Source organism: Psammomys obesus, unplaced genomic scaffold (genome assembly GCF_907164565.1).
Source record: "Psammomys obesus unplaced genomic scaffold, mPsaObe1.curated_primary_1811, whole genome shotgun sequence".
Classification (NCBI taxonomy): domain Eukaryota; kingdom Metazoa; phylum Chordata; class Mammalia; order Rodentia; family Muridae; genus Psammomys; species Psammomys obesus.
The window spans coordinates 7,568,449-7,581,482 of NW_026591918.1; the positions used below are offsets into that span (position 1 = coordinate 7,568,449).

Genomic DNA, 13,034 nt, shown 5'->3' on the forward strand with positions numbered 1-13,034 from the left:
TGACTTTTTTGGTGATAATTGAATCAATAAATATGCATAGAATATGCACCCATTCATCCATTCAACAAATATTTGCTGAGTGCCTTTGTTGTGGGAATCTTTTTAGAATAACCACTCCGACACCAGTGAGAGAAGAAAGAAGAAATGAGATTATCACCAGAGAATTGAAGCAAGGACAGTTCTAAAAGGCCACTGTCTTGAGTCTAGTTTGCACTCTCATTTTACACTCTAAAACCACAAGTGAGGTGAACAAGCAAGCAATATTTTACAGATGTGTATGTGGCAGTCAGCACATTGTTAAGGACAAACAACAAATGATTGTTTCTCCAGTCGTTCCATTCCAGGTAGCCAGTGAAGTCATGGTTAGCACAAAGGCAGCACAAGCAATACTTTAAGTAAATCACTAAATAAATCAATAAGTCAGTATCTCTTAACTGGTCTCTATTACCTTATTCTGCTTCACCTTTTCTCTGCCAGTCCAATAATGTTCTAATGTTAGACCAGTAGGATCTAGCAGGAACGTATGAAATGTGAGCTACAGAAGAAATTTACATTTCCTTAATAATCGTATCAAGATGTAAAAGGACAACACTATTTTTAATAAAGCATTTTGGTTATTTCTTTTCTGGTTCTGAGGCACTCTCACACTGCCCTTCCAGAGGAATCAGGTCTATTTCCCACCACCCAGGGAGCAGCTTCCAAGCCTCTGTAGCTCCAGTTCCTGGGGCTCTGATGCCCTGTCTGGCCTCCATAGGCACCTAGTAAGCAGGGAAAAACAAAACAGGCATATATACAGGCAAAACACCCATACACATTAAAAAACAATTTTTTTTAAGTTTAGTCAATTTTTCAAAGCAAGACATAGTCCCATCAAATGCAGTGACAAATTGTTAAAGGCTTTGTAAGTTGAGGAAAAACTCTTAGGAACTGAGCCTGAGAAGAACAAACAGTGTTTTGAACTCTGAGCCATTTCTTCAGCCCTGAATTAAAGTTTTAACAGGTAGGGAAAGTTCTCATCAAGCCAAAACACATGAACATTAGCAAGAATTCAGGAAAACAAAGGGTCTGTTGCAGAATTATTAGTCAGAGAGGAAAATCTAAGCAATATCAAGGAAACCTTCAACTGCAGAGCAGGGAGTTATTCAGCAGGTGGTGGCTACAGAGGCTAATGAGCAGGAAATTGGTGAGGCTGTATTGAACTGACAACCATGAGTAACATGAGTTGGAATGAAGGGAGGCGAGAAAATCACTGTGCTGAGACTCAGGAATAGAATCTAAGCAGAGGAAAGAAGAGGAAGGATCTGGTCCTCAGGTCCCAGGGTTTTGCGCCCTTCCTTGTGTGGCCATTGGTGCTGTTTGCTGAGACCAGGTCTCACTCTGTAACACACCTGCTGGCTGGCACTTAATATGTAACTCAGACTGGCCTTAAGTCACATTCCTCCTGCCTAAGCCTTCCAAATGCTTGAATTACAAGTGCACACTTTGTACAAGGTGCAAGACAGATAAGCTTCCTGATCCCTTAGTATTCTATTAGGGAGGAATGACAAAACGAAATAATCAGGTTAATAATTTAAGAACTATGAATAAAATAACCAGAGATGAGCAAGGAAAGACACTCCGAAATGATGACACTTAAGCTGACAGCTAAAAGGTGAAAAGGTGCCAGATGGGCAATGAGTCGGTTAAAGAAAGAAGGGATATGTGCAAGTTTGGGAAAATGAAAAAATTTGGGGTGTTCACAACCTCCAAAAAATAGTTCTAGAGTACGGTTTGGTTGGGAATGTGTAGCAAGAAATTAAAGGGACCATCAAGTGAACAGGTCATGGTATATCAGTAGATAATGAAAAGGAACAAAGAGCAACAGAAAATCACTCCATCTTAGTGTCTAAAAGGTTTTAAGCAAAAGAAAGATTTTAAAATATAAGTCATTCTTGTTGCAGTTTAGAAAACTGCTTAAGCATGGCAGAAGTATAGCCTAGATTTCAGTCAGAAGGCAATCAGAGTACAGAGGAGTGTGACACATTGTCACGGTCTAGCTCAGGATTAGAATGGCCCTTGAGAAAAGTCACTGACCCAGGTTGGGGAGATGGCTCAGTGAGCACAATGATTGCAACAGATGTGAGTGTACACACCTGTGCCCTCATTCTGAAGGAGGAGAAGGCAGGTGGCCAGAGCTTCCCAGCCAGCCTAGCCATTGGCCAGTTTCATGTTCAGTTGAGGACAAGATCTCAAAAAATAATGTGGACACCTAACACCAGGCTCTGACTCCACATACACACATGACACACACACACACACACCATGAAGGAAAAACAAGCCCCTCCCTTCAGTATTTTAGCAAAAATAATTCTTTGTGATTGGGCTATAAGAGTCTCAAATGAAGTGATGGATTTCATTGTCCTGTCCTATTATACAAGATTTTTTGGAAGGAAAAAAATACTTCCTCTCAAAATAGCATGTATTTAAAAATCTTTGTCAGTTCTAGATATTAGAATATTGTGTGTGTGTAGACAGGATGTCACCATGGAACACCACTGTACTCATGTACAGGCATATGCCACTACACCTCATTTAACACACCTTTGTTTTAGAAGGTCTCACTGTGCCCTGGAACTCCCTACGTAGACCAGGCTCAGCTCACAGAGACTGACCTGCCATAGGCTCCTGGGATTAAAGGCCTGTGCCACCCTGTTCAGTTTTAAAAGGCTTCTTAGTTCCAAATGTATTTATTTTCCTTTTAAGGAAGGGGATAAGGTTCTTCCAAAAATGGCTTAAGAGCTTGAGAACTAAAAAGAAAAATAAAAGGAAAAAGGAAGAACATTAGCTCCCTACAGTAGAAAGAACAGCTAAATACAAAGGTCTTTTGACAGAAACTGCCATAGAAATAGTCTAGGAACTGGAGCAGCAAGCAGTATTATTCAAATTTACTGAATGCCCAAGACCCAGACCGGCCTTCTAATGTATATGTCACTTCTGCAATGCTTACAACCAGAGAAAGTTGTCATTCTGCAGTTGATTTTCTTCTTCCTCGTTGTGTCACTAGAGCTATTAAAAATGCCACTTCTTAGCTGCGGATGGTTATGCCTTTAATCCCAGCACTTGGGAGGCAAGAGGCAGATGGGTCTCTGAGTTTCAGAGCCTGCTCTCCAGGACTGCCAGGGCTGCACAGCGAAACCGTCTTGAAAACAACAAAATGCTACTTCTTGAACTCCTAGAGATCCACCTGCCTCTGCCTCATGAGTCTACAAAGTGAGTTCAAGAGCAGCCTGGGGATTCAAAGATGCCATCTCAAAAAAAAAAAAAAAAAAAAGAGGGGGAAGGGGGAGAGGACAGGGGAGAGAAGAAACCAGTTAAATGTGGTGGAGCACGCCTTTAATCCCAGAGCTAGGGAGGCAGAAAAGCTGGAGCTTTGAGTTCCAGGCCAGGAATACAGAGACCTGTTTAAAAAAAAAAAAAAAAGCCACGTCTTGTGAACTCAGAGCGGAAATACTGGTTTAAAGGAAATACGTCCAAAAGGGACCTATCAGTGAGTTCCCCCAAATCTGATGATTAAGTTCACGTTCGGGCCATCACCTCAGAGCCTGTCCCCTCCACTCCATAAAACAGCAACACATTTGGAAAGTTGAGGAATTTGCTGCCGCCGGGGCTCTTCAAGCCACTTCACATCTGGCAGCCTTGCTGACCCGAACCCCGTGCTTAGCTATCAACCAGAACGCGACTTCCAGTCAGTGGCGCACCGGTGCCAAAGCCGTCCCACAGACAAGCCAGAAACAGGTTAGGAGGAAGCCTCCTCAGAGCCGCTCCTGAACGTCACATCCGGTCTCCTGATTCACAGAGCGCCCACGCCAGCGGAAGTGACTCGGGCGGAACAGCCAGCCAGGAGTTGTCCCCCCCGTGGCCAATGGGCTCTACCCACCTCTATGCTGTGTCTGTCTCTTCGTGGCCTGTGACGTAAAGGGCGGGGCGCGAGGCTAGTTACGGCAGCTCCGCGGGCGGGTCTGCCCAGTCGCTTGCAGGTGGGCAACCGGAGGGAAGATGGTTTACATCTCGAACGGTGAGTGGGGAGCCCTGCCCGGGCCGCGCCGACCCGCTGGCCGGCCTGGTGCTTAGGACGGCCTCCCTCCCGCAGAGTCCGGTGGCCGGAAGGCGTCGGAAGCGAGGGCAGTGGGCCCCGAGGCGCAGCCCAGAAGGCCCGTAACCGCCGCGGGGTGGCCCCGGAGCCCCGCCGGCCTCAGAACAGCGGGTTTCCAGGAGTGATCTGCGGTAGTTATCTCGGGTATCCGTGACCCGGGAGTGTGACAGTGTTGCTAACCTGGTATTCGTGGCGCTTTTGTTTTGGGCCACTGTAACAGCGGTCTTTGCTTACCGGGTTGTTCATCTTTGGAAATGTTCTGTTCAGGTGGTATCTTACTATCCCTGTTTTTCGGATGCAGACTGAGACTCAGATAGATTGAATAGCACGCCCACAATCACAAAGGCAGTATATAACTTCGGTCACATTGAACGCAGGTTGGCTCCAGTATTGCCTCTCATACTGCCTCTATAATGCGTACAATAATAATGCAGAACTAGCACGAATATGAAAAAAAACTGAAGCAAGGTCTCGCTTTGGAGTTTTGTCTGTCGTGTGATTCACTGCGTACATTAAGCTGGCCACCAACTCAGAGATTTCCCCTGCCTTTGTCTTCGGGGTCTGGGATTAAAGGCGGGCACCACCACGCTAGGTAATACAAAAAAAATTTGATAGGTTTTTCTCCTCAAAGAGCCCTAATTTGAAAAAAACTTGAGAAGCTAGTCTCTAATTACAGGAATAGAGAATCTGAGACAGACAATTCACAGAGAAACTTGGAAAGAAAAGATGCCGCCATGGCCAGGTCACAACAGTGCCAGAACCATCTGCCCACCTGGATGACTTAGGTGAAAATCCTTGGTGCAGTCCTAGAAGCCTCGCCTTGCTTGGGTCCCGGGAAGTAGGTGTGGCTGCCTTTGATTCGTCTGCGTATCACCAGAGTGCGCTTTGAATTTCTTGGCTTTTCAAAATTTCAGCTTTGGAATAGTGGTGTGATGGACAGTAAAGGAAGCAGCAGCGTTTCATCTTAGTTTTGGTACTTTCGGATTTTTAATTATTTGTGATTGAGGTTACTGGCTTCATGTGTTGCTAAATAATTTTGTAGAGTATAATTATTGTAGAGTCTGAGTGCAGTCATGGGTGGCACTTGAGTACTTTTTATTTTACAGAGTTTTGTAGCTGACAGACGCAACTTTATTCCAGCATCTTTTTAAACCCTCTAGGGACATGGAGATTGTGTCAGGTTCTGCCTTTAGATTTTAGGAGGGAGTTTACAAAGAGCCATGTAGAATGATGGACTTGCATCTAGTTCTTCAGACTCACAAAGGGATGGTTGATGGGCTCCACCTGGTCTGTGTAAGGACTGTAGTGTATCGGTGTTCACAGATGACTCCTGTGCCAGCTGACATCTTTTATCTCATACCAATATGGTGGTTAGATCTGGAATAATTTTTCTCAGAAGCCAACAAAGCAGAGCTAGAAACAGAAATAAAGCCATCGCTCACCCCTTCTGTCTAGCTCTTTTCTGCTCTGCCTCAGTGAATAACTGAAAGGAAGCTGGTACAGGGCAGAGAATGGTAAAGTGCTGAAGGCCTTCAGAAAGTAAAGAGAACAGGTGGTTGATGGACAGCCGCTCCCCCATCAGAGTGCTCTAGCTTCTTCACATACAACCTGAAACTAAACTCCGTGCTATTCATGCAGTTCTGCCCTAGTTAACCTCTTTGCAGTCATTGGACCATATAGATTCTTTATATAAGAACTTAATAAATAAAAGTAACTGATTCCAAAGATATGTATAGCTAAATACTTTTGTTTTTACAGGCAAGAAACTGTGCAAGTTGGGGGTGGGGTGGGGGGGTTTCTCTGAACACCTTATAGAAAATAGATGTTTCCACATGTGTTGGTACACACTTTTCATCCCAACACCCTGAAGACAGAGGCAGGCAGATCTCCGGTAAGGCTGTCCAGGGTTTCATGGTGAGATTCTGTCTCAAAAGAAAAAAGAGGCAGTGTAAGAGTTGACCTAATTGTTTTCTTCAAAATGCTTGAATAAACATGTTTGTATGTTCAATGTTCATAGTGGCACGATTCATAATAGAAAGCCAAAATGTCATTTGACAGGTGACAGATTAAAAGTATATATAATGGACTATTGGCAATCTTTTTAAAGGAAAGAAATTTTGATAGTCTGTCATGTTGGCTAAACTCTAAATTGTGCTAAGTGAAGCAAGCTATTTACAAAAGATGGAAATAGTTTGATTGCTTTTATGAGATTTTGCAGTAATTTACAGAGGCAGAAAGTAGATTGGTGGTTGCTAAGGGCTACAGGGAAGAAGTATTGAGAAGTCAAAGTTGAATGAGTAGAATTTTAGCTGGGAAGACAAAGTAGTTTTGGAAGTAGGCAGTGGTGATGTTTGTAAATTTGCTTATGTATTCAAAAATGATAAAATTTATGCTGCATAATCGTGCTACTAAAATGTGTACATTTTACCCATGAAGCAGGGAAAGGGAGGTAGAAAGGAGATGCCTAGAAAGGGTTCACCACTAGAATCACATAGGTATGTAGGCATTTAACAAAGGAATGAACTCTAGATCCCAGAATTTTACTTCACTCATAATAGATCTGATGTTGACTATTCTGAAGTAGTTGAGCAAGTTCAAACCTGAGCTTATTAACTGTTGCTCTGTTGATTAAATGCAATGTCAAGTAGTAGACTTGTGGCATTTACTGTTTTTTTCCTTCTTTTAATTCTCTCTGTAGGACAAGTGTTGGGCAGCCGGAATCAGTCCCCATGGAGATTGTCTTTTATAACAGATTTCTTCTGGGGAATAGCAGAATTTGTGGTTTTTTTGTAAGTGTAAAAGCATTTAGTTGCATTTTTTCTTAAGCTGATTGAATTACATTATGTTGTTTGGTTATCTTTGAGAATGTCGTACGTATGTACAATGTATTTTGATCATTTGATCCCTCTTTTTCTGTCCCCTTCCCCACATGCTGTCCACATGCCCCCTCCTAACTTCATATCCTTGCTTCTTTTTTTATGACCCACTAATTATAATTACTGCCAGACATATGGGTGTGGGGCCATCCCCCAGAGCAGTTTCTCCCTGCAAGGGAGCACAGCCCTAGAGAAAGTGATGCTCCCTCCGTCCACCAGTCATCAGCTATCAATAGCTCTTCAGGTAGAAGTAGAGGCTTGTGTAGCCCTTCTGTATCCATGCTCCACTGTTCACAGCCTTGACGTGTGCAAGTGCACACAGGTTCGAAGAATCCGTGAGTGCATGTTTAAGACACACTATTTTGTTCCAGTTCTCCTGATTTCTGGCCCTTAAAATGTTCTCTCCCCTTTTTCTTACTGTTCCCTGAGCTTTTAGGAGAGAGTGTGTGATACAGGTACGCAGCGGTGGCTTGAGCATCTCTACACTGTGGTCAGCTGTGAGTCTCTGTGTGAACCATGGGCTGAAACACTTCCCAATTGCAATCATTTTTAGCTTCCCAAAGGAAGTTGTTGAATTAGTGAGCTTGACGATGCCTGAACCGTTAGGGTAGCCATGTCCACTTACAGCCAGGCCTGTGCGTTCTAATGCCAAATTACTTTTTGGCTTTTGAGACCAAGTGTTGTTATATAGCTGGCTTAGAATCGAAGCTGGCCTAGAATTCATTATAGTCATCTACCTTAGCCTTCTGAATATTGAAATTATAGGAGTGTGTCACCACCACTGGGTCTGAGCTCTTAATGAAGACATAGAAGTCAAAAAACAGAAGAGACGAAAAGTAAACTTCTCACTCATGAGGGTTTTTGTTGTTTAACTTTTTCATGCTGTGTTATCAAAATTACCAACCAATTACTAACAAGTCTTACCATGAATTTGAATAGATATTTGAATGTCTCGTGTTTAGAAAGTTGTATTGAGTAGATGTGGGAGAATAGTTTCTTCCTTCATTGAGTGCTGTGCTGTCTAGTTTTTTGTCAACTTGACACAAGCTAAAGGTATTTGAAAAGAGGGAACCTCAGTTAAGAGGTTATATATGCCTCTATAAGGTCAGCCTATAGGCAGTTCTGTAGGGCATTTTCTTGCCCTATTAGAGGAGGAGGAAGAGAAAATTACATTTTCTTCTGACATTCTGAGACGCTCTGTGCCTCTGACTATAATATCCTCATCTAGTCCCTCCCTCAAGTAGGCTGTTGGCGGAGGAATTGCAGGCATGGTGAATAAGTTAGTGGGGGGGGGGGGGGGGTGACTGTATGATACTGTAAAAATAGGTTCTGTTGAGGCTGAACAGGAAGAATGAAACTGATGAGGACTCCCGGTTTCATGCTGGCCACAGAGTCACCAGCAGATGAGAAACAGAGGGACAGGTGGCTTTAGTAGACAAATGTGGCACACCCTATTTTAGATGCGCGCTTATGCTAAAGATGTCCAGCTGTGTCAGAAAGTATAGGCTTAAGCTAATAAGTTGTGTTAGTCACTCTCACACAGAGATAATTAAAACCGTGGCAGTATATTGGTGATGGTGTCGGAAGTGATACCCCTGTCTTCTGTTCCTTGTTTCAGTTTCAAAACTTTGCTTCAGCAAGATGTGAAGAAAAGAAGAGGCTATGGCAACTCATCTGATTCCAGATACGATGATGGGAGAGGGTATGTTTTTATTATTTTAGATAGCTAGCCTTGCAGAAATCAAAAGATTAAATCTCATGTCACAAAATTAAGAATTTACTATAAATTGAAAAGTCAGGTTGCCTCTTCTGATAAACAGAGTAAAACTGGCAGAAGAGTAAAACATGGTAAATATACAGTGGGAAAGCTGAGCTAAAGGCCGGGAAGGAATGGCCAGCATTCACATAGAGTGTGAAGTCCCAGCTTCCAGCCCCAGAAGCAGCGCTGGACTGAGCCTGGTTCACTTAACAGGAGGAGCTGCCGTTCACATGCACTGTGTGTCTGATGGTTAAGTGTTGGAAGTTTTGATTCCTGACTTAGAGCTTGCGTCTCCTTTGCTGTAAGAAAGCACTGACTACAAGCAACTACAAGGAGAGTTTTGTGACAGTCTGTCATCTAGGGAAGTTAAAGCAGGTACTAAAGCAGAGAGCATGGAGAAAGGCTGGTTTTGACTTGCTTCTCCTGGCTTGCTCAGCTGCCTTCTGTGATACAGCCTGGGCCCACCGGCCACAGTGGGCTATTAGCGATTAGCAGTCAAATGCACCACAAACATGCCCTCTGGGTAGGCCAGTCTGATGGAGGCTTTTCCTCAGTTGAGGTTCCCAGATGTGTCAAGTTGGCAGCCAGGGTAACCCATTTCATCAGCTGTTAGGTCTCGAACCTGGGACAGATAGATAACTGAGGTGCCCATTAACATATCAAAGCAGATGCTGGCTGCCAGCTTCTCCTCGCCCCTACCTGTTACAGGGTATGGCTGGCATGCCTCACCTCTTAATCTTAAAACTTCATGTAATCCAGCCATTTTGGTTACTTGTCTATTTTGCTCTACCCTTTACCCTCTTGGTCCAAGCTGCCCCTCTTGCTTGATGGCTTCTCTCCCCTCCTCCCCTGTTCCTCACGTGGCCCAGCTCAGTCTGTACTCAGATGTCCCTGCCTCTGACAATGCTCTCCCTTTTATCTACAATAAATGTTCTCCACCATACCTAGGAGGAGTCATGTTCTTTTTATTCACCAACGTACACAGTAGTTGACATTTTAAGGCTCTTAGGGTTGTATGCCTTATTTGCTTTGTGTTTGAGATAGGGTGTTGTTTTGTAGCACTGTTGCCCTGGTCCTGGCTGTGTAGCCTAGGCTGGCTTTAAACTGCTGATAATCTCTCTGTCTCCCAAGTGCTGAGGTGACAGTTGTAAGCCGCCATGCTTATTTTCCTGTGTTACTGAAAAAGGTGTAGTTGAATGCTTAATAGAAGGAACCAGTTGGCTAGGTGTGGTGGCGCACACCTTTAATCCTAGCTCTTGGGAGTCAGAGGCAGGCGGAATCTGAGTTCAAGGTCTATATATAAAATTCCAGCCTAGGCAGGTCTACATAACAGGACATTCTTTAAAAAACAGAGGGAGAGAGAGAGAGAGAGAACCAACTGAAGCTGGATTTACCAAACAGTAAATACTTTCTTATTAGGCCACCTGGAAACCCTCCACGAAGAATGGGTCGAATCAGTCATCTCCGTGGCCCCAGCCCTCCTCCGATGGCTGGTGGATGAGGAAGGTAAGTTAAAATCTGAGATCATTTTTCAGGACTTTAATGAAAATGCCACCTTGGGAATATTTTGTTTAAGAAAACAGAAGTTGTAGTTTTGGTAGGGGGCTTTTCGAGACAGGGTTTTTCTTTGTAGCCCTGGATCAGGCTGTCCTAAATTCAGGTGTTCACATGTATTCCATGTGTGCACCGGGCCAGAGGAGGCCAGAAGAGGACTCTTGGATCTCATGCAATTGACATTTTAAGAGTGTGTGTGTGTGTGTGTGTGTGTGTGTGTGTGTGTGTGTGTGTGCGCGCGCACACACGCCTGCTTGTAGGTATGCATACCTAGGTATGGGTACTCATGGAGGTCAGAAGAGTTGAATCCTCCTGGAACTAGAGTTGCCAGCAGTTGTGAGTCACCTAATGTGGGTGCTGAGAATAAAGCTCTTGCCTCTGCAGGAGCAGCAAGTGCTCCTAACTGCCAAGCCATCTCTATAGAAGTTGCACATCTTTTTATTTAGAAAGATATATCTTAATCCTTGAAAATGTACTGACTTTATTACCAAAATATCAGTTGAGAAAAGATTTGGTGGTTTTTTTTTTTTCTTAGTACCCTCTCCTCTTGACCTCCCTGGCTGCCAGCCCCTTCTTTCATTTTTCTTACTCCTCAGAAATTTCACGCTGAAATATGGGGGGAGAAAGAGGGAGGGAAGAAATCCACTTTAATAAACAGAGGCTAAATGTTTTAACCTCTTTTAGGTAAATGTCTGCTCTGAGAAGCAGACAGCTAGACATGCACATGCGTAGAAGGAAGTCATCAGGAGGTGAAGAGCGGCTCAAGCAGGATAAGATGGTGTATGTCTCAACAAGAACTGCCCTGTGTCCTCACAGATGGATGAGGTCAGGCTGGGAATTCCCTCTGCAGGATCTGGCCTGACTGAAATGCAGTTCTATAAACGTACATGTTTGTCTCCTTATCTTTTTGTATAGTTTACTAAAGTATTAATATAGTTTTAATAAGTAAATATTTTTAGGTTTCAAAACTTGATTCTTCATCTTTATATGATTAAACTCAAAATCTTTGTGAAGAAATAAAGGTCATGTGTTTAGTCCTGATTTTTTGTTTGTTTGGTTTTGTTTGTTTGGCTTTTTTGAGCCACCATGCCCTGTTCCAATGTATATAATCCTGTTAATGTTGCCTTTTTTTCTTTTGAAATACTCTTTATTGTTATTTTGCTCTCGTTTATAAATAAACTACAATATAATTATTTCGGTAATATATATGTATTTGTTTTGATTTTGTTGTTTTGTCTTTCAAGACAGTGTTTTTCTGTGTAGTCTTCCTGTCTTAGACTCAATTTGTAGACCATGCTGGCCTCGAACTCACAGAGCTCTACCTCTCTGAGTGCTGAGATTACAAGTGTGTGCCACTGCACCCAGCTTGTTTTGAATTTTAAATCTTTAATATATTTCATGAATACATCTTGTCTGATTTACTACCAGATAAAATTGTCAGGACATTTATAAAGCCACAGTCATCAAAATTGAGATTCAAGTGACTGACTATATGCTGGCCAATCTTCAAAACCAGTGACTTCAGACTTTACAAACAGGAATCTGTTTAGAATCTCCTTAGGATCCTTCCTATTTGCTTTCATGCTTTTCCCTAAGTAGAAAGCCCTGTTCATCTTATCCCTAGTCTTTACACCCATTTTTTTTTTGAGATTCTTAGTTAGCTGCTTTATTGCTGTGTAAAGACTCTGATCAAAGGCAACTTGGGGAGGAAGGTGTTGTTTGTTTGTTTGTTTGTTTGTTTGTTTTTCCTATCTTACAGCTCACAGTCTAGCATGGAAGGGAGTTGGGGCAGAGACCATTAGGAACACTGCTTACTGGCTTGCTCTTGATGCTTGCCCTAACAACCCAACCACCTTTTCAGAGTTGCCACTGCCCACAGTGGTCCTCACACAGTAATCAAGAAAACGCCCTTCAGATGTATGCATAGGCTGTCTGGTGATTCTAAATTGTTGCGTTTCCAAAAACTAAACAGGGCAGAAGGTCCAGGCTGGCCTTGAGCTGGAAGCTTGTGCTCTTCCTACCTGTGCCTCTGAGGTGCTGGGATTACAGGTATGCATGCACTAGCTTGCTTGGCTTACCCTAGTCTTATAAACAGTGTCTACATGACACAGGCACAGAAACATTATAGAAATGAGCCAGTGTGCAAGGGTTAACACCAGAATATTTAGGTGACTTAGCGTAAGCAATGGCTTCTCTGTGCTTGTGACCTAAGAGCCTTTTCTGACTCTCAAGATTGCTGCTGGTGCAGGCTTCCTCTTTCAGGACTTATCCTCAGAGTCCCTACATGCAGCTTATACTAGCTGATCTGTTCTGCACGTGAGGACCACTGTTGCATATAATGAAGGGCCTATCCTCTTGTATATCCTGTATTTTAACCTTCTCTATTCAGTAGCTTATGCAAAAAGAAACCATCAAGGAGGGTGGAGCAAAGCCAGGCGGTGGTGGTACATGCCTTTAATCCCAGCACTCAGGAGGCAGACGAATCTCTGTGAGTTCGCGGCCAGTCTAGTCTACAAATTGAGTTTCAGGAGAGCCAGGGCTGTTAACACAGAGAAACTGTCTCGAAAAACAAACAAGGTGGACCCTGCTGGACTGGACAGTGATCTTCTGTTTACTGAGACAGTCTCATACAGTCCAAGCCAACTTCATTCAGGATACTTCTGCCCTTCTCGGTTACATGGGATTACAGGGGCTCTGCCCACCCAGCTCACAT

At 43.4% G+C, this 13,034-nt stretch overlaps 1 protein-coding gene across 2 annotated transcripts; it reads left to right on the forward strand.

The window, feature by feature from the left end:
• The first annotated feature begins 3,863 nt into the window (after positions 1-3,863).
• On the forward strand, positions 3,864-11,525 carry Selenok (selenoprotein K). Of its 2 annotated transcripts, XM_055612444.1 has the most exons (5): positions 3,866-4,054; positions 6,831-6,921; positions 8,627-8,710; positions 10,187-10,273; positions 11,006-11,525. In XM_055612444.1, exons 1-5 carry the CDS (start codon positions 4,036-4,038, stop codon positions 11,007-11,009), a joined length of 285 nt encoding a protein of 94 aa, XP_055468419.1. In that variant the 5' UTR covers positions 3,866-4,035; the 3' UTR covers positions 11,010-11,525. The 2 variants fall into 2 exon arrangements, with proteins under 2 accessions (XP_055468420.1, XP_055468419.1); XM_055612445.1 differs by lacking the exon at positions 11,006-11,525 and having other exon boundaries at positions 3,864-4,054; positions 10,187-10,277.
• Positions 11,526-13,034: the final 1,509 nt, after the last annotated feature.